General features: G+C 52.0%; 1 protein-coding gene across 4 annotated transcripts in view; it reads left to right on the forward strand.

Moving 5' to 3' along the window:
• The window catches only part of PTPRU (protein tyrosine phosphatase receptor type U), a 79,921-nt gene that overhangs the window by 29,416 nt on the left and 32,822 nt on the right, over nt 1–17,683 (forward strand). For all 4 annotated transcript variants that reach the window (XM_045476409.1, XM_045476408.1, XM_045476406.1 and 1 more), the window contains exons 8-14: nt 3,060–3,368; nt 8,375–8,484; nt 8,805–9,006; nt 9,357–9,459; nt 11,872–12,145; nt 12,833–12,869; nt 13,593–13,731. In XM_045476409.1, the coding sequence (XP_045332365.1) occupies nt 3,060–3,368; nt 8,375–8,484; nt 8,805–9,006; nt 9,357–9,459; nt 11,872–12,145; nt 12,833–12,869; nt 13,593–13,731 (1,174 nt within the window). The remainder of the gene's footprint in view (nt 1–3,059; nt 3,369–8,374; nt 8,485–8,804; nt 9,007–9,356; nt 9,460–11,871; nt 12,146–12,832; nt 12,870–13,592; nt 13,732–17,683) is intronic.

Genomic DNA, 17,683 nt, shown 5'->3' on the forward strand with positions numbered 1-17,683 from the left:
TGCGTCTGTAGTCCTACATGGGAACATTGTCTGGAGCTGAGAAACAGCTGTCCCTTTTGGATGGAACACTTACTGTCCTGTTTGTCATAGTACCGACCCAGCCTGTGTCACCAGTTTACGTGTAACTTTTTGTGCCTTTGTCCAACTGCTGCAGGAGGGTGAAGGAAGCAGTGCACATTGGCCAAACCTGCAAGGGTGGAAAGGCATGTGGGGCAGGTGTCCCCGGGGGCAGGGATGTGAGCAGGGATGCAGGGAACAAATAAAGCAGTGGTGCTTTGACTCCCATAGACACCTTGGGACACACAGTACCCATGGGGCAGCCAGGACCAGGGCCTGGAAGTCAGGGAATAAAGCAAAGGTCTCTGAACAAGGTGGCAGAGTGGACACACCCAAAACCCGCCCCCTGTATTCTGAACAGCTAAGAACGTGGGTGAAAATGAAACCGGATAGAAAAACATTGGTGGGGGCGGGGCAGGGGGCGCCCGGGTGGCTCAGTTGGTTAAGTGTCCTACTCTTGGTTTCGGCTCAGATTACAATCTCGTGGTTTGTGGGTTCAAGCCCTGCGTTGGGCTCTGCGCGCAGCATGGGATCTGCCTGGGATTCTCTCTCTCCCTTCCCCTGTTTCTGCCCCTCTCCTGCTCTCTGTCTCTCTCTTGCAAAAATAAATAATCTCTCTCTCTCTGTCTCTATCTCTGTGTATATAAAACATTAGGAAAAGTTCTGTGGGCCAGGAAAGGGAGAGGAAACATAAGTGTGGTAAGTGGGCTTCAGCCAGCAGCCCCTGGGGTGCGGTGAGCAGTGGAATCAGCCCCTTAATGTCTCCGTCGGGTAGGGATTGGGTCTGCCTTGCTCGTGGGGGGAGAAGGAAGCCAGACTCTGTAAGAAGTCAAGAGGTGGGCCTTGCTCCTAGCAGGCGCTGAAATACGTCTTTGGTGGCCTGATCTGTGACTGGAGCCTGTCACTTGGCCGTGGCCCAGGGAAGAAAGGACAGCTCTGGTGGAAATAGAAGTTTGTATTGTGCTGTCCTTGGGCCAGCATCAAACGCTGTGCTACTTCTGGCCTCCCGACTAAAGGGCAGCCTGGGCTGGTGTTTCCCTTTGCGGCTCCTTTGGAAAGAGCAGCCTGAGCAAATGAGTCACAGGGACATGGTCATAGGGTCATACTTAATCATCTCAAGAGGCCAAGTGGCAGCATTTCCTCATCTGAGGCATGTGCTGAGAGTCTCTAACTGGGGACGCTTCGCAGGTGCTCGCGGAACTTGAGGGTAATGAAGCTGCATCTCACGGAGTTAGGGCGCAAGAAAGAGAAGGTTCGTCAGTAATCTTGGTTTCCTCCATCATTTTCTAGATGAGGAAATTGAGGCCTGGAGATTTAAGATCACACAGCTGGTCAACGCAGATGTAGAACCAGGGGCTGAGCACCTGGGCTCCATCCTCGCTTTGCTCCAGAAACCTCGTGTTTCTGCTTGTTTGTTTGTTTGTTTGTGTGCTTTTACCATTTTATAAGTGGCTTCATGGATTGATCAAGAGGCTACAAAGCACAGTGACATGCTCCCCCTTGTGTTGGGGGAGCTGTACCTCCTGTGGCATTGGTGTGATGTTGTTGTTGACCGTGAATTCCTCATGGAGAGGCAGGTAGTGGTGGTGAAGAGTATGGATTTTGGAGCCAGCCTGTCGAAATTTGCATCCCAGCTTCACCACTTAACCATCTGTGGGACTGACTGTGGGCAAGTTACCTAATCCCTCTGTGCCTCCGTTTCCACGGCTATATGACAGGGCTAATAATGGCACCCGTCTATTGGATTGCAGAGAAGATTAAATGAGATAAAGTGTTTTAAAGCCTCTGGAGCAAGGCCTGGCACATACAAAGCCCCCCCAGTAAATGTTAACTGTCATTGTTCTTATTGCCCTTATGTGACAGATTGTATTTCCCTTTTTGCTTTGGCAATCAGGGAAGTCACCACTCAATTTGAACCTTATCTTTGGACCTGCATGGGACCCCATGGCATGAATTTCTGTTTTCCTAACATTCTCTGGCATTATTTAATTATTTGACTCTCATTTCCCCCATCATCCTGATTTCTATATATTATTGTATTGTATGTATCACTCTAAGCCTTTTTATTTAAAAAAGTTTTTTTTAATGTTTATTTATTTTTGAGAGAGAGATAGAGAGCATGAGTAGGGGAGAGTCAGAGAGAGAGAGAGAGACACAGTCTGAAGCAGGCTCCAGGCTCTGAGCTGTCAGCACAGAGCCCAACGTGGGGCTCAAACTCACAGACCGTGAGATCATGACCTGAGCTGAAGTTGGACGCTCAACCAACTAAGCCACTCAGGCGCCCCTACTATAAGCTTTTTTAGAACATGCTTGGAATTAATAAATTAAGAAAAATACAGCATTTGGTTGATTTGGACTGTCCTGATGTCTTCCAGGATGATCTTGAACTAGGAGGTGAACTGTGTTATTAAAAAAAAAAAAATTAGGGGGCACCTGGGTGGCTCAGTCGGTTAAGTGTCCGACTTCAGCTCAGGTCATGATCTCGCGGTCCGTGGGTTTGAGCCCCACGTCGGGCTTTGTGCTGACAGCTCAGAGCCTGGAGCCTGTTTCAGATTCTGTGTCTCCCTCTTTCTCTGATCCTCCCCCATTCACGCTCTGTCTCTGTCTGTCTCAAAAATAAATAAACGTTAAAGAAAATTAAAAAAAAATTATCGCTAACATTTTTGTGGCCATTGTCACACATGCTTTACACACATTACCTTAAACTTTACAACCGTCCTGTGAGGTAGGGCATATTAATCCCTTTTGTGGGTGAGGAAACTAAGGCTCAGAGAGGTGAAGGGACTCAGCCAATGTTGCCAGGTGCACAGGGCAGAGCTAGGATTCGGATGTGGCCCCACCTGTCTCCACCACACACACTTTGACTCCCGGTTCTTGATGGTCTCTTGAACTCTTGAGGGCAAAGGAAGGATGATTTCAGCAGCTGACTGATATTTTCTCTCCTGCCCCACTTCTCTTCCCACTTCCTCTACCTTCTCCTCTCTGCTTCCCGGGTTCCCCAGAACCCATGAGGGCCCCCAAAGGCCTGGCTTTCGCTGAGATCCAGGCCCGCCAGCTGATGCTGCAGTGGGAACCTCTGGGCTACAATGTGACACGTTGCCACACGTACACGGTGTCCCTGTGCTATCACTACACGCTGGGCAGCAGCCACAACCAGACCATCCGGGAGTGTGTGAAGATGGAGCGGGGTGTCAGCCGCTACACCATCAAGAACCTGCCCCCCTACCGGAACGTTCACGTGCGGCTCATCCTCACGAACCCCGAGGGACGCAAGGAGGGCAAGGAGGTCACCTTCCAGACAGACGAGGATGGTAAGAGTCCCAGCCCTAGTTCCCAGGATACTCAGTGCCTCCCGCAGGCACCCACTGTGAGACTGAAATTTTCATAGAAAATTTTTTGCTGAAGATTAAAATAACACAACAACAAAGTAATGATGGCTAATATTTATTCTCTGAAAGACTTGGGCTCGATTGGTATAATTTCTGCCTTAAATGTTTGGAAGAATTTAGCAACGAAGCCATCTGGGCCTGGAGTTTTCTTTCTTTTTTTTAATTAAAGAAATTTTTTTTAATGTTTATTTATTTTTGAGAGAGAGAGACAGAGCGTGAGCAGGGGAGGGGCAGAGAGAGAGAGAGGGAGACACAGAATCCGAAACAGGCTTCAGGCTCTGAGCTGTCAGCATAGAACCCGACGTGGAGCTCGAACTCCGGAACAGTGAGATCATGACCTAGGCCAGAGTCAGATGCTCAACCAACTGAGCCACCCAGGTGCCCCTGGGCCTGGAATTTTCTTTGTGGCAATGTAATTACTAGCAGTTTTGCTTTCTTCTTCTTCTTCTTCTTCTTCTTCTTCTTCTTCTTCTTCTTTTTAAAGTTTATGTATTTTGAGAGATAGAGAGTGAGGGAGGGGCAGAGAGAGGGGGAGAGAGAGAGTCCCGAGCAATCTCTACACTGTCAACACAGAGCCCAACTCAGGGCTCAGTCCCACAAACCACAAGATCATGACTTGAGCCAAAATCAAGAGTTGGATGCTTAACCCACTGAGTCACCCAGGCACCCCAATAGTTTTACTTTCTAAATAGGTATTAGAGTGTTAAGATTTTTAAACAAAGTTTATTTATTTGAAGAGAAAAAGAATGTGTGCATGGGGAAAGGACAGAGAGAGATTGAGGGACACAGAGAATTCCAAGCAGGCTCTGCACTAGCAGCACAGAGCTGGACTCAGGGCTTGAACTCACAAACTGTGAGATCATGACCACTGTCCAACTAAGAGTTGGACACTTAACTGACTGAGCCACCCAGGAGCCTCATGAATATTAAGATTTTCTATAATTGTATCTATTTGTTGTACTGGGCTTTAAGGAATTTATTTCACCTAGATCATCATATTTCTTGACATAAAGTTGATTATAATCTCTAATTATATTTCTTTAATGTCTGAAGGATCAATAGCATATTTCCGTTTTTTTCTTTCCTGAGTTTGGTAATTTGTGTCTTCTCTTTGTTTTCTTGTTCTCTCTTGCTAGGGGTGTATCCATTTTTTATCTTTCCAAAGAGCCAGCTTTTGGCTTAGTTGATTTGCTTTATTGTATATTTATTTTCTAGTATTTCCTATTTAAAGTTTGTTTGTTTATTTATTTATTTATTTATTTATTTATTTATTTATTTATTTATTGGGGCGAGGGGGGAGAAAGAGAGAGAGAGGGAGGGAGAATGTGAGTGGGGGAGAGGTGGAGGGAGAGAGAGAGAGAGAGAGAGAGAGAGAGAGAGAGAGAGAGAGAGAATCCCAACCACAGAGCCCGACTTGGGCTCATGACCCATGAGATAATGACCTGAGCCGAAATCAAGAGTAGGATGCTTAACTGACTGAGCCACCCAGGTGCCCCTGTATTTCCTCCTTTATACTTTCTTTAGATTTGATCAGCTCTTCTTTTAGCTTTTTGAGATGGAAGCTTATTAGGTCATTGATTTTAGATTTTTTTCATTTCTAATATATGCATTTAAAGCTATAAATTTCCCTCAAAGCCCTGCTTTAGCTGCATCCCATGAGTTTTGATATGTTCTTTGTTATTATTCAGTTCAAAATATTTTCTAATATCTGTTGTGATTTCCTCTTTGACTCAAGAGTTAGAATTACATTGCTAAATTTTTAAGATTTCCGTAATTATCTGTGATTGGTTTCTAGCTTAATTCCTCTGTGGTCAGAGTACATACTCTAATTTTGGTCTTTTGAAATTTGATATTTGCTTTATTGCCCAGCATATTGTTAAATTTTGATAAATATTTCATGTGTACCTGAAAAAAAATTGTGCAGGTAGGTAGCACAAAGATAGGTAGCAGAAATTGGATTTCAAACCTGGCTATCTGCTAAAGAGGTTTCATTCTTTTTTCTTTTTTCTTTTATTTTTTAGGAAGAGAGAGAGAGAGAGGAGAGAGAGCAAACATGAGTGGGGAGGGGCAGAAGGAGAGAAAGAATCTCAAGCAGGCTCCATACTCAGCACAGAGGCCTATGCAGGGTTTGATCTCACTAACTGTGAGATCATGACCTGAGCTGAAATCAAGAGTCAGAGGCTTAACCGACTGAACCACCCAGGCACTCTAGAGTTTCATTCTTAACAGCAATGCTGTTATGCTAGCACAGGTCCAAAGCCTTCCCCCAGATATCTGCAAATCTTTAGGTACCCTAAGCTCCTTTGTGGATAATTTTTCTTGACTCCCTACATGTGGAATTTTCTGTTTTGTACAGCAAGGGCCCAGACCCAAAATTCAGCTCCTTCCTTGATTTCCACAAAGTCCCACTTACCTAAGACAGAGTGTATGCCCTGTGCCCTGTGCTGATGTGCCGAGGATTTTCTGGGGGTGGGAGTGAGATCTGGGGGCAGGGTTTACCCTGAAGCATTGCAAATGCAGAGAAGGAAAAACTTCACTTCTTGCTTCTAGTTGTCTTTGGTTCATTGGTTGGGGCCACATAAATTACACTGAGAAAAGACATTAACAAGAGAAAACCAAATAGGAGTTTATTACCATGTGCATTTCACACACACACACACACACACACACACACACACACACACACAAATGGGAGTACTCTCTGATGAGTTATGCAAAGGAGTGGTTAGAGCTTGGGCTTACGTAGTGTTTTAACAGAAGAACAATGAATTTGTAGGGAAATGACAAGACAGAGGAAAAGGATTTTTGAGAGTTCGGGCACAGCAGATTACGTGAAGGCAAATATTTGGGGAAGCCAGTGGTAGATAAGGGCTAGTTAGTAAAGTTTAGTAAAGTTTATGTAGATTCTTCTGAGCTGATAAAGGTCTAGGGTTGTCTCAGTGATTAACCTCTTTCCTTCCTGGTAGCGAGGGGATGGGGGCACCTTTATATATTTATATCCTGCTTTTAGGCAAACAGGGAGAGCAGAGAACTTTTCTTGGATCTGCTTGCTGCTTCTTGATTCAGCGCAAAATAATCTTTATGCGCAGGTGGTATATTTTGGGGTGGCATATTCTACTACCCTTCACAATTAACCTCAAGTTCAACATCTGACTCCTTCGTTGTTAAAGTCTGTTGACCTGTCTCCCCCCTGAGGTATGTTGTTGTGGCTGCTTCACTCCCTTCCAACCAGGCCTCACTTGGACTGCGTAGCTTTATTTCTTCTTTCTCTGTCCCTTTCCTCCTTCCCTCCAATAACTGCCTATTACTTAATATTTTTTTCCTTTTCACTTAGGTATTAGTATAATAGTTTTAAGAAATGTACTTACTAAGGTAAACTCAGTGAGTTCTCACAGACTGGATACATCAGGATAACTCACACACAGATCAAGAAATAGCATTAACAGGGGCACCTGCGTGGCTCAGTCAGTTAAGCATCCAACTCTTGATTTTGGCTCAAGTCAGATCTCACAGTTTGTGAGATCGAGCCCCACGTGGGACTCTGTGCTGACAGTGTGGAGTGTGCTTGGGATTCTCTCTCTCTCTCTGCCCCTCTCCTGCTTGTGCTCTCTAAAAGAAATAGACTTAAAAAGAAATAACATTAGCAGTTCACCAGAAGCCCTCCCCTTATGTACCTTCCCACTTAGAACCTCCTGAGGGTAACCATTACTTTGACCTATAATGCAACAGATTAATTTTTGCTTGGTTTGAACTTTCTATCAGTGGAGGTCATTACGGCATATATTCTTTTTACGACTGGCTTCTCTCTCTAGACTTTATGCTTGAGAGAGCCAGCCATGTTGTGTATAGGGATCCAGAGAATTCTTTCTTATTACATTATGTGAATGTACCACATTCATTTATCCTACTTAAATTGTGCTGTAAAGAAAAATACTTGCAGATTCTTTTGGGTATGCGTGTGTGTGTGTGGGGAGGAGTGGTATAGATACCCACATTTCTGATTGGTTAATGCCTAGGACGGCTAGGTTATAGGATCTGTGCTCATAATACGTAGATCTCTCCAGACAGCTCTCCCAAGGTCTTGTATCAGTTTACATGCAGTGTGTGGAAATTTCAGTTGCCTGCATCCTTACCAACACTTGGGATTGTCTTTTTCATTTGATCATTTTGGTGGATGGACTGCCTTGTTGACTGTTCGTTTTAACCAGAACATTTTAGCTTCGGTGATTGTTCATTGAGTTCTGCTTGCCTCAGGATTTCCGCTTCCCCACACTGGTGTATCAGTTTGTCTTCCCAAAGACCATTCTCTTCCTAGAAGAAATTCCCTGTGGCTGCTGTTAAGGTGACATGACCCATTAGAACAAAAACAAGCAAAGCCAGACCTGAAAGGGTTTGTGCTAAAATGTAAATGGTGTCTCCAGGTGACAGAATTGTAGGTGCCACTAAATTTCTTTATACTCATTTTGATTTTCTACACTGAGCATAGTTTTTGTGTAATCAGAAATTTTTAGACAAGAAAACATCTCTACCCATAATCCTGCCAGTCTAATGCAATTGTTTCCATTTCTCTGGCGAAGGTCTGTGTTTTCTGAAAACCATTCAACTGGAACAGAATTGGAACATTCAGATGTTCTCTGCTGAATGCCACCTGCACAGTAATGAGAATGCCAGCTACCCTCTTTGAGTCCTTGGGACTGGGTTGAACCATGTGAAATTCCTGATATTTACCTTGGGGCTTTCTGTACATCACATCACTTAATCCTGGTGAGGGAGGGGTTATTTTCATCTCCATTTCGCAGATGAGGAAACTGAGGTTCAGAGTTGAGATGCCTGGGCATACCAGCCAAGAAATAGCAAGGCTGGAATTTGAATTCAGGTATCTGCTCCAAAGCCGGCTTTCCCCTGCTCTGTGCCACTTTCCCTCGCAGTGCCTGGTGGGATTGCAGCCGAGTCCCTGACCTTCACTCCACTGGAGGACATGATCTTCCTCAAGTGGGAGGAGCCCCAGGAACCCAATGGCCTCATCACTCAGTATGAGGTGAGTTTGGACCTCATTATAGTGGAGGTCGCTGGTGGAAGGTGGGCACACAGCTTGGAGAGGGAGGTGCAGGGTAGGGGACAGAGGTGATCACTGAGGTTCCTTCCACTGGTCAAAGTCTGTGCCCTGTGGGTTATGGGGACAGGAACCCTGAAAGAATAGAGGTGAAGGTGTCCAGGGCCTGGGCTAATGGGTATCCACAGTCCCCCTTTGCCCAGCCTTCTCCTTAGCTCACCTGAACTATGATGGGTGGGAGGCTATGGGGCCAGTGATGACCTTCCCCATCCCTGTGCCCACTTACCTGCCCGTCCTGACTCTAGATCAGCTATCAGAGCATTGAGTCATCAGACCCGGCGGTGAATGTGCCAGGCCCACGACGTACTATCTCCAAGCTCCGCAACGAGACTTACCACGTCTTCTCCAACCTGCACCCGGGCACCACCTACCTGTTCTCTGTGCGGGCCCGCACGGGCAAAGGCTTTGGCCAGGCGGCACTCACCGAGATCACCACCAACATCTCAGGTGAGCCCGCCCGACCCCAGCCTGGCCCCTTTGGAGGACACCCAGAATCCCAGGATTCCGTGGGCAGAGGGAGGAGGGGCGGTGTCCCGGGAGTGTTTATGGAGGGCCCCCGGTGAGATGAATGTACCATTTAGGAATTGAGTTCAGGGGTCAGGGAGGATTAAGTCAGAGGGGTGAGGAGACTGGAATCTGAGGGCTGAGTTCAGGGGTCAGAAGTCAGGGAATCTCAGGCCAGAGGGAACAAGGCTGAAGGGGAAGAGATCTGAGGACGGGAGTCCAGGAGGCTAGAGACTCAGCCTTCCCGGTCGAGCAGCCAGTCTCCGTGCTTACGTCTGTGTCTCCTTCCCCAGCTCCCAGCTTTGATTATGCCGACATGCCATCACCCCTGGGCGAGTCTGAGAACACCATCACCGTTCTGCTGAGGCCGGCACAGGGCCGCGGTGCGCCCATCAGGTGGGAGAGCCTAGACGGAGGGGTGGGAGGTCAGGGCCATAGGGAAGAAGCTCATCCTCTGACCCAGAGCCCCCCCATATAGGCCAGCTCAGCTGTCCTCCCTCAGTTTCCCACTCAGGACCCAATGTGTCCAGAGGAGGACATTCTGTCATCCTGGGCAGGTGGAAAGCCCACAGCCACTCCCATGGGTATCTGATGGAGATTGTCATGAGATCTTCGGATAGTGTCCAGCCTGGAGAGGTGACTGTCCGGGCCTCTCCTGGAGGCCTTCCTTCAGACATCTTGGAGAAGTGAAACTCTTGGGGCCTTCTTTCTTCCCAGCTTTTCCCAGGAGACACAGGGATGGGCATTCTAGAAGGCTAGGGCAGCGAGCAAGATAGGGCCATCGCTCTGGAGTGGCTAAGAGCTTGTCTTTAGTTTCTTCTCCACTGAGAAAGCTGAGGCTGCCTCTGCTGGAGAGAAGGTGCTGGAGACAAGATGGCGCGTGTATGTGATAAAGACATGCAGTGTGTATGTGTGATGTGTGGTGTGGAGGTGTGAGTGTGTGTATGTGAGAGAGCGTGAGGGTGTTTGTGGGATGTGCACACGTACTTCCTGTCAGCCGGACGCTGTGTTTGCCACTTTACCCGCACCCGCCATTTTGTCCTCATGGCGGCCTGTGGAGTCGGTATTGTTACCCTTATTTTACACTTCAGTAGACAGGCTCAGCGACCTTAAGTAGCTTGCCCCCCCCCCCGGGTCACACAGCTGGTACGTGATAGCGCTGGGGTTTGGAACCCAGGTCTGTCTGCACAGCCTATGCCTTTTCTTGAAGTCACAGAGCCTCCCTGCCCCTGCGGTCCTCCCCCTTCTTCCACAAAGAAGCGTGCACCGGGAGAGGCCTGCTGAGCCTCTGAGGAGGTAGTGGGTTGCCCAGGTGCCCTTAATACCCCCTCACCTCCTCTCCCCCCTTTCTCCTGCTCTGCCTCCCCTGCATTTGCTCCTGCAGAGCCTGTCCTGGGCTGATTCCCAGACTCAGGAAAAAGTCAGGGTGTTTGAGGGTCATGTTGCATTTGCAGGAGTCTCGGGGCCCTTGTGTGGCTGAGTCTGGGAGCTGGGAAACCCAGCAGCGCCTTCTCTTTTCCTGGTCTTCTTGAGAGATCCTGTGAGCGGGCTTGTCCAGTGTCCCTCAGGGATGACAGAGACAAGGTGGGGTGGGGAGGGGGGAGTGGAACATGGTGAGAGGGGAGAGGCATAGGGGCTGTGTGACCTTAGGCCTCTCCCTTTACCTCTCTGAGCCTTCCTTTCCCTGTCTGCACGATGGGGATCATCCCAGTCAAGATGCTTTGTTCAGTGTTGATTGTTATCATCTCCTGGTGGGATGTGGGACCGGGGGAGGCCTGACCTGGGAGGTTTAGGGAAATGGAGGCTGAGAGGCGCCCGGGTTTGTGTTTGCAATGCTCTAGTGACAAAGAACGAAACTGTGTGACCCAAATCTCAGGGCGCTGGGGTGATCCCCTTACAGCTTCAAAGCTGGAAAGAAACAGCTGGAGAGCCAGGAAAAGGCATTTCTCCTTCCCAGAGTGCAGCTGCCGGTATGGGTGTCACACGCCAAGACGTGGCCAAGGCTGTGATGGGAAATATTTAAATTTGTCAGCGCTCATTTATTTGCTCTCGGCTTTGTTCCACGGAGGATTTGAAGGAGCTCACAGCAAAAGGCCATTCAGTAAACTGATAAAAATAAATAGAAACCCACCGATCGGGACCAGGGGACACAAATCAGAGGGAATACAGACGAGGGAACACAAATTGGCTGTCAGGACCCGGAGGTGACAGGCCCAGAGTTGCAGACCCGAGGCTGCCTCCAGGTTGGGAGGGTACTCGTGATGCAGGATTCGTGTGGCCTTCTTTGCTTGCTCAGTGACTGTCTCCCCAACTGGAGGTCAGTTCCAGGAAGCCTAGGTCCCCAAGGGCCCACCTAGCATACTTTCTGAACAAGTAAATGGACTGTGTCAGATTCTTGTTTCCAAAGACCCAAAGGGAGCCATCGGTAATGGTGGTGGAGCCTGAGGCTTTGCGGGGGCTGGCGGCCGGGGGGGGGGGGGGGGTGTGGTGGTGGCCCAGGTCCTGTGGCACTGGAGCACTCACCGAGGACTCAGGGTGGGGCTGTAGGGCTTGGTGCCATGGAGCAGGGCCCGCGTTCTTTCTGCCTTAGTAAAAGTAATTTAGCTCATGGGACTGCCCTGTGATCACGCTCATCTTACAGAGGGAGGCAACTGAGGCCCAGGGAGGTTAAGTGCGTTGCCCAGTGAGTGAGAAGAGGCAGGGCCAAGATTAGTCCCTGGCTGGGCCCGACCCCAAAGCCCATGTCCTTAGCCACCTGATGGCTCTCCCCGTGCCTGGGACCACTGCTCTGTCCCCTCCCCTGTGCAGCGTGTACCAGGTGATTGTGGAGGAGGAGCGGCCACGGAGGCTGCGACGGGAGCCGGGCAGCCAGGACTGCTTCCCAGTACCCTTGACTTTTGACGCTGCGCTGGCCCGGGGCCTGGTGCACTACTTCGGGGCTGAACTGGCGGCCAGCAGTCTGCCAGAAGCCATGCCCTTCACGGTGGGTGACAACCAGACCTATCGCGGCTTCTGGAACCCACCGCTGGAGCCCAGGAAGGCCTATCTCATCTACTTCCAGGCAACAAGCCACCTGAAGGGGGTGAGGGACCCGCAGGGGTGGTGATGGGGCGGGCTGGGGACCCCTTGGAGCCCGGAACAGTCCCCTACGGAGGCCAGAGACCCTCCCCCAGCCCCACTCCCTCTCTGGAACTCTGCCCCCCTCCCCTGAGCCTTCTGACCTCAGCCTCCTTCTCTTAGAGCATATTCCCTTCCTGAGACTTTACCCCCAGACTCTTATGTCTAAGCCCCCAGTCTATCCCTGCCCCGTCCCTGAGGCCCTGGTCTCTGTCTCAAGCTCCTGTCTCCCGGGAGGGGTCCATCTCCTGGTCCTGCTTTCCCCAGACCTTGAGGTCCACCAGCCACCTCCTCCCTGAAGCCCTGCCCTTCTCCTGCCTCCTCCCTCCCTGGCTCTCTCCTCCTCAGGCTTCCCCTCCTAACTGGCTCCTGGCCCTCATTACTGAGGATGCCCCCTTTCCACGCTGTTTCTTTCCCCGCTCCCCCTGAACTCATTCCCCTTTCCTAAGCCATTGCCCTCTTTGCACGCCATTCCCTCCCTTCCCTGGTACCCCACCTCCACCCTGGGCCTTGCTACCGGGAGGGGTGTCTTTAGTTTCAGTCACCTCCAGACAAGCCCCGACCAGGCCCAAGACAAGCTGCTCAAGGATCCCTATGGGGAGGGTCAGGTCCAGGCTTCGACAGTGCTGAGACCCCCCATCTTTGCCTCCAGGAGACCCGGCTGAATTGCATCCGCATTGCCAGGAAAGGTAAGGCCCCCTGGGTTCCTTCTGGCCTTCAGCACCGAGTTCCTCTCCTCTGGGCTCTGGGGGGCTTAGGCCCTGATCACCCAGGGCTATGGGAGCAGAGGAGGGTGGTCTGTCAGACCTGGGGTCAGGAAGCTTTTCCCTTCCTGGCCCCCATTTGCCCCACCTGAAGGGTTCCTTCTCCCATACCGGACAGCGGGGCTAACCTCCCTCTTCTCGATCATGGTCACAGAAGTGGCTTTGGCCTGGAACAGGGAGGGGGAGCCGTATGGTTGGGCCACGGGGGTGATGGCACTGGGCACTGGTTCGAGGTTCTGTGTCTGCCCCCTTTGCTGTGGTGGAGGGGAGGTGGACCCTGCGGTGTAGACAGGGAATGGGGTTGGCTTTCGTCCTGAAAGGGTGTGTGCCCTGAACACACCCAGGTACATAATTCTTTCCCCCCACTGCCTCTTGGGGGGCAAGCGGGTGGCCCCAGGCATCCTTCATCCTCCATCCACTGAAGGCAGGATTTGAGAAAGTAGAGAGGAAAGGGGAGCTCTTCCTGATGGGGTGCACAGGGGTGCAGCGGGTGTAGATGGTGAGGGGGAAGATCTGACTGAAAGGCTGGACGTAAGCTGAGGGCGAAGCGCATGTGTTCGTTTATTCCTTGGGGCTCAGGCCCCTGCCGGCAGTGGGTAGGTGGTTCCTATCTCCCCTCTGACCCTTGGTCTGCTTCATTCTCCCCAGCTGCCTGCAAGGAAAGCAAGCGACCCCTGGAGGTGTCCCAGAGATCGGAGGAGATGGGGCTCATCCTGGGCATCTGTGCGGGGGGACTTGCCGTGCTCATCCTTCTCCTGGGGGCCATCATTATCATCATCCGTAAGGGGTGAGTGAGGAGCGGTGACTGGTGGGCAGAGCGGAGCGGTGGCCGGGGCCCGGGAGGGCAGCCGCCTGGTGAGCGTGGAAGGCCGCCAGCCTGGGCATCAGGCCTGAGGACGGGCCCGAGCCAGGCCACGGGAAGCCAGAGCCTCTGCAAATGAAGCTGCCCTGTAGCGGCTTGGCTGGAGCCCAGGTCTGGCTGGTGCCGGGTGCCACTATCTAGGGAAGGGTGCTCCGCGCCAGCTGCCAAGGAGCGGTGCTGGAAGCGGGTGCTGCCCTGCTGTGCCTGCTGGGCTGTTCCCGCGGGGAGGGTGTGGAGGTCACCCGACTTTGAATCTCTGGCCTCCTGCAGACCAACTTGGGGTCGTGGTGTTGACCCTGAGCAGTGGTGGCGGGTGGGGGGGTGCTCACTCCCCTTCAAACCAAGAACACTGAGCCATGGTTCTTCCTGGGCCCCACCCTCCCTTGGGCTCAGCTCGCCCCGGACCCTGGTACTGTTGATTCTTGTGGAGTCTTCCTGGACCCCGAGCCTGCCCCTCCCATCCCCCAGGCCTCCAAGGTCCGGCGTGTTTCCAAGGGATGCCTTTCCTAGTGCCTTTTGCAGTGGGCACCATGGATCCTGGCACATCTGAGAAACCGGAACTTAGAAATTCAGAGTTTCAGAAATCCCGGATTGGGGATTCGAAGAATCTCAAAAGTTAGAATTGTAGAGGCTCAGAGCCCAGAAGGCGAGAGCTGCCTGGTAGTTCAAGGACATCTAGCCTAGTGGTTTTTAAATCTTTTTAAAGCAACAGAACCTGTCTTCAAAACGCCAAATAAACAGCCAGTACATGGAGCAGATGAAGGCTGAGCCTCTGGTTGGAGCTGGGCTGGAGGCTCCAGAGACCACTCTGGTCCCCCCCACCCCATCCCCCCACTTCATTCCCCACCAGACAGCCCCAGGACGCTGTGGTCCAAGCACCTCAATTGAAGGCTGGAGATACTGAGGCCCCAAGGAGGCATGGACCTGTCCAAGGTCACACGGGGAGCCAGAGGCAGAGCCCGCTCCACTCTCTGCCCACCTGGGCTCCTCACAGCTGCTGCTGGGCTCGTGCTGGATCTCAGGGCTGCCGGGAGCTGCCATGTAGGATTGGGGGGGGATGAAGGAGAACTGGCCAGAGCTCCCTTGCCTGAGGCAGGCGGCAGCAGAGAGAGAGTTCCAGAGAGTCTGGAGGTAGGGTGTGCCAGCTAGGTGGGGTTGGCCTGTCCAGGGCATTAAGCTCATTCCTCCCTTCCCTAGTCCCTACACAGCTACTTGAGGCAAAATATTTTAAACCATCATTTGATGACTATTACTGTGTGCCAAGGCCTTTACATATACCATCCGTTAGCTACCGAGCACCTACTGTGTGCCAGGCACCGTTCTGGCGCTCAGGATACATCAGAGAACATTTCCTTCTTGGATCCTGACCCATGAAGCAGGTCAGAGCCCTTTTTCACAGATGAGGGAACTGTAATCGAGCAACTTGACCTTGTCACTCGGCTGGTAAGTGGCGGGGCCTGGTCTGAACCCAGTCCTGACTGCAAAGCCCGTGCTCCTTATGGCCGTGGACGCGAAGGGCCTCACCATGGCTTGCGCACGGTCGGTGCCCAGAATTAGCAAGTTCCTGTCCTCTCCTGTGGGGGACCTGGAAGTCAGTTCTGGGTCTGGAGCCCTGGAGAGGGCTGTAAGGGAGTGATCAGATTTGGGGGGCTTGCAGATAGTATTTGAGGCCTTAGAAATCTACACTTGAGGAGAGCGGGGTGTCACCCAGGAGAGGATCGGTCAGAGACGCTGCTGGGGCCTCACTGGGAAACCCCTCACTTCATATACCTGCTACTCCATAAACCTTTCCAGGCTACCCCAGAACCCCCTAGAATCCCCCCAGATTCCCTTCCTTCCTTCCTTCCTTCCTTCCTTCCTTCCTTCCTTCCTTCCTTCCTTCCTTCCATTTGGCCTGCTTCTATAGCACTTTGCTGCATCCTCCCAAATCCTACCCTTGCCTTCAGGGTGCACTTTGCTCCTCAGGGCTCCCCCAGTCTGCCTTGCGGGGTGTCAGGGGCCAGAGCAGGTCTGGCAGGGATGGAGGTGTTCACATTAAATGTAATGGACTGGGTAGGAGGTTGCTGAGGGAGGGCTGACACCCAGTTGCAACCCCCCCTGCTCATCGTCATGGGAGGAAGGAGGCGGCCTGGAGCAGGGGTGGTTCTGGGAGACAGTGGGGGCTGGGGGCAGCGAGGGGGAGGTCGGGTTCCCCATCCTGCCCTGCCTCCGTGGATAGTGAGCCTGGATGCATCTGCGCTTGGGGAACTCACCAGGCGGGGTCACATGCCTTCTTCTGTTTCCAGAATCCCATCCTTCTCCTTTGCAGTACTGTCTTCTCCCTGCACTTTTCCTTACTTGTAGTGCCTTGTTTATTTTTCTTCCCTGCTGGGCTGAGAGCCCCATGAGGGCAGAGAAATTTGTCTTGTTGGCTGTGCATCCCCAGGGTCTGGTCCAGTGGAATGGGGTCCTCTTGAACCCCTAGCTCCCAAGTCAGCAGGTGGAGTGAGGCAGGGAAGGGTGAGGCTGACAGTGGCCCCTGGGTGTGTGGGGGGGGTGGTCATTATTAACCTCACTCGTTTCGAGGAGGATATGGATGCTCATAGACATGGAGTTGTTTTATTTAATTTCTCTCTTTATTGAGTACTCGATTCAATGAAACATTTATTGGAGGGTTGTAATATCCTGGGCACTGTCCTGGGTCCTGGGACCCAGCAGTGGGCAAAAGAGAAAAGGAGGCTGCCCTCCTGTGCTTTGCAGCTAGTGTGGAGTCTGGCGTTAAACTAGAAAAAGCACAAATGTCAATTGTGAAAAGAACAGTGTGCCCGGGTGGGGGATGGAGAGAGGGTAAAGGTGACATAATAGAGTTGGTGATTATGGGGGTCTTTGGGGAAGGCCCTTGAAAAGTCATTGACATTTCAGCTGAGAACAGAAGAACGCCGTTTCTTCACCCATTCCCCACCCTTTTGGGGGCCCCTGTTACCTGCCACGGGGCCTGGACCCTCCCCTACCTCCCGGGATGGATGACAGGAGATGTGCTGTGTGACCTCCAGCCACTCTCTTGCCCTCGCTGGGCCTCAGCCTTCCACACTCCTCTCCTTCCCTTCCCCCCAGTCTGCAGGATTCCCTTGTGGAAGGCCGTTCATTGGGGTCCCTGCTGGCCGGGTGGTGTGGGGGCAGGTGAATGGAAAACCCCCGGATGTGCCTGGATGAGGCCTCAGGAGGGAGCTGGCTCTGGGGCGTCAGGGTCCCGGGACCGGCATCGGCACTCTGCCCGTGACCCCCTCTCTGGGCAGGGGCGGACCGTGACCCTCTGGGACTTGTCTTCCCCGCCCGCGAAGTGGGACAGACCCAAGCGATGCTTCGGGTGCCCAGAGGGGGTGGCCTGGCTCCTTCGATGGACCCCACGCTCAGGGGCAGTCTGGGTGAGGGAGGGCCGGCCTCCCCTTTGCCCCAGAGTCCGGCTGGAGCCCTCCACGCCTCCCCGTCCCCCAGCCACCGCTCCCTCCCAGGCACAGGTGTAGGCGGAGGGGCCTGCAGGTGTGAGTGGCACTGGGACCGAGGGGTGGGGCTGCAGGGGAGAGCCAGTCACCTGTGAGCATGTGAGGGCGTGTCTGTGGGTCAGAGGGAACGCATCTGTGCGTGAGTGTGTGTGTGACTGTGTCTGTGTGTCCTGTGAGTGCGTGTCGTGGTGCGTGTGTATGTGTGCACGAGTATGTCTACCTGTGTGTCTGTGTGAGTGCACGAGTGTGTCAGTGCTTGTGTCTGTGTGTATGCGTGAACACGTGTGTATCCACGTGAGCGCATCTGTTTACGTGCGAGCGTGCACGTGCGTGTATTTCTCTCTGTGTCTGTGTGTGTGTGACTGTGTGTGACAGCTCTGCTGCCTGAGGCCCTT

The sequence above is a fragment of the Leopardus geoffroyi genome, chromosome C1, assembly GCF_018350155.1.
Source record: "Leopardus geoffroyi isolate Oge1 chromosome C1, O.geoffroyi_Oge1_pat1.0, whole genome shotgun sequence".
Taxonomy (NCBI): domain Eukaryota; kingdom Metazoa; phylum Chordata; class Mammalia; order Carnivora; family Felidae; genus Leopardus; species Leopardus geoffroyi.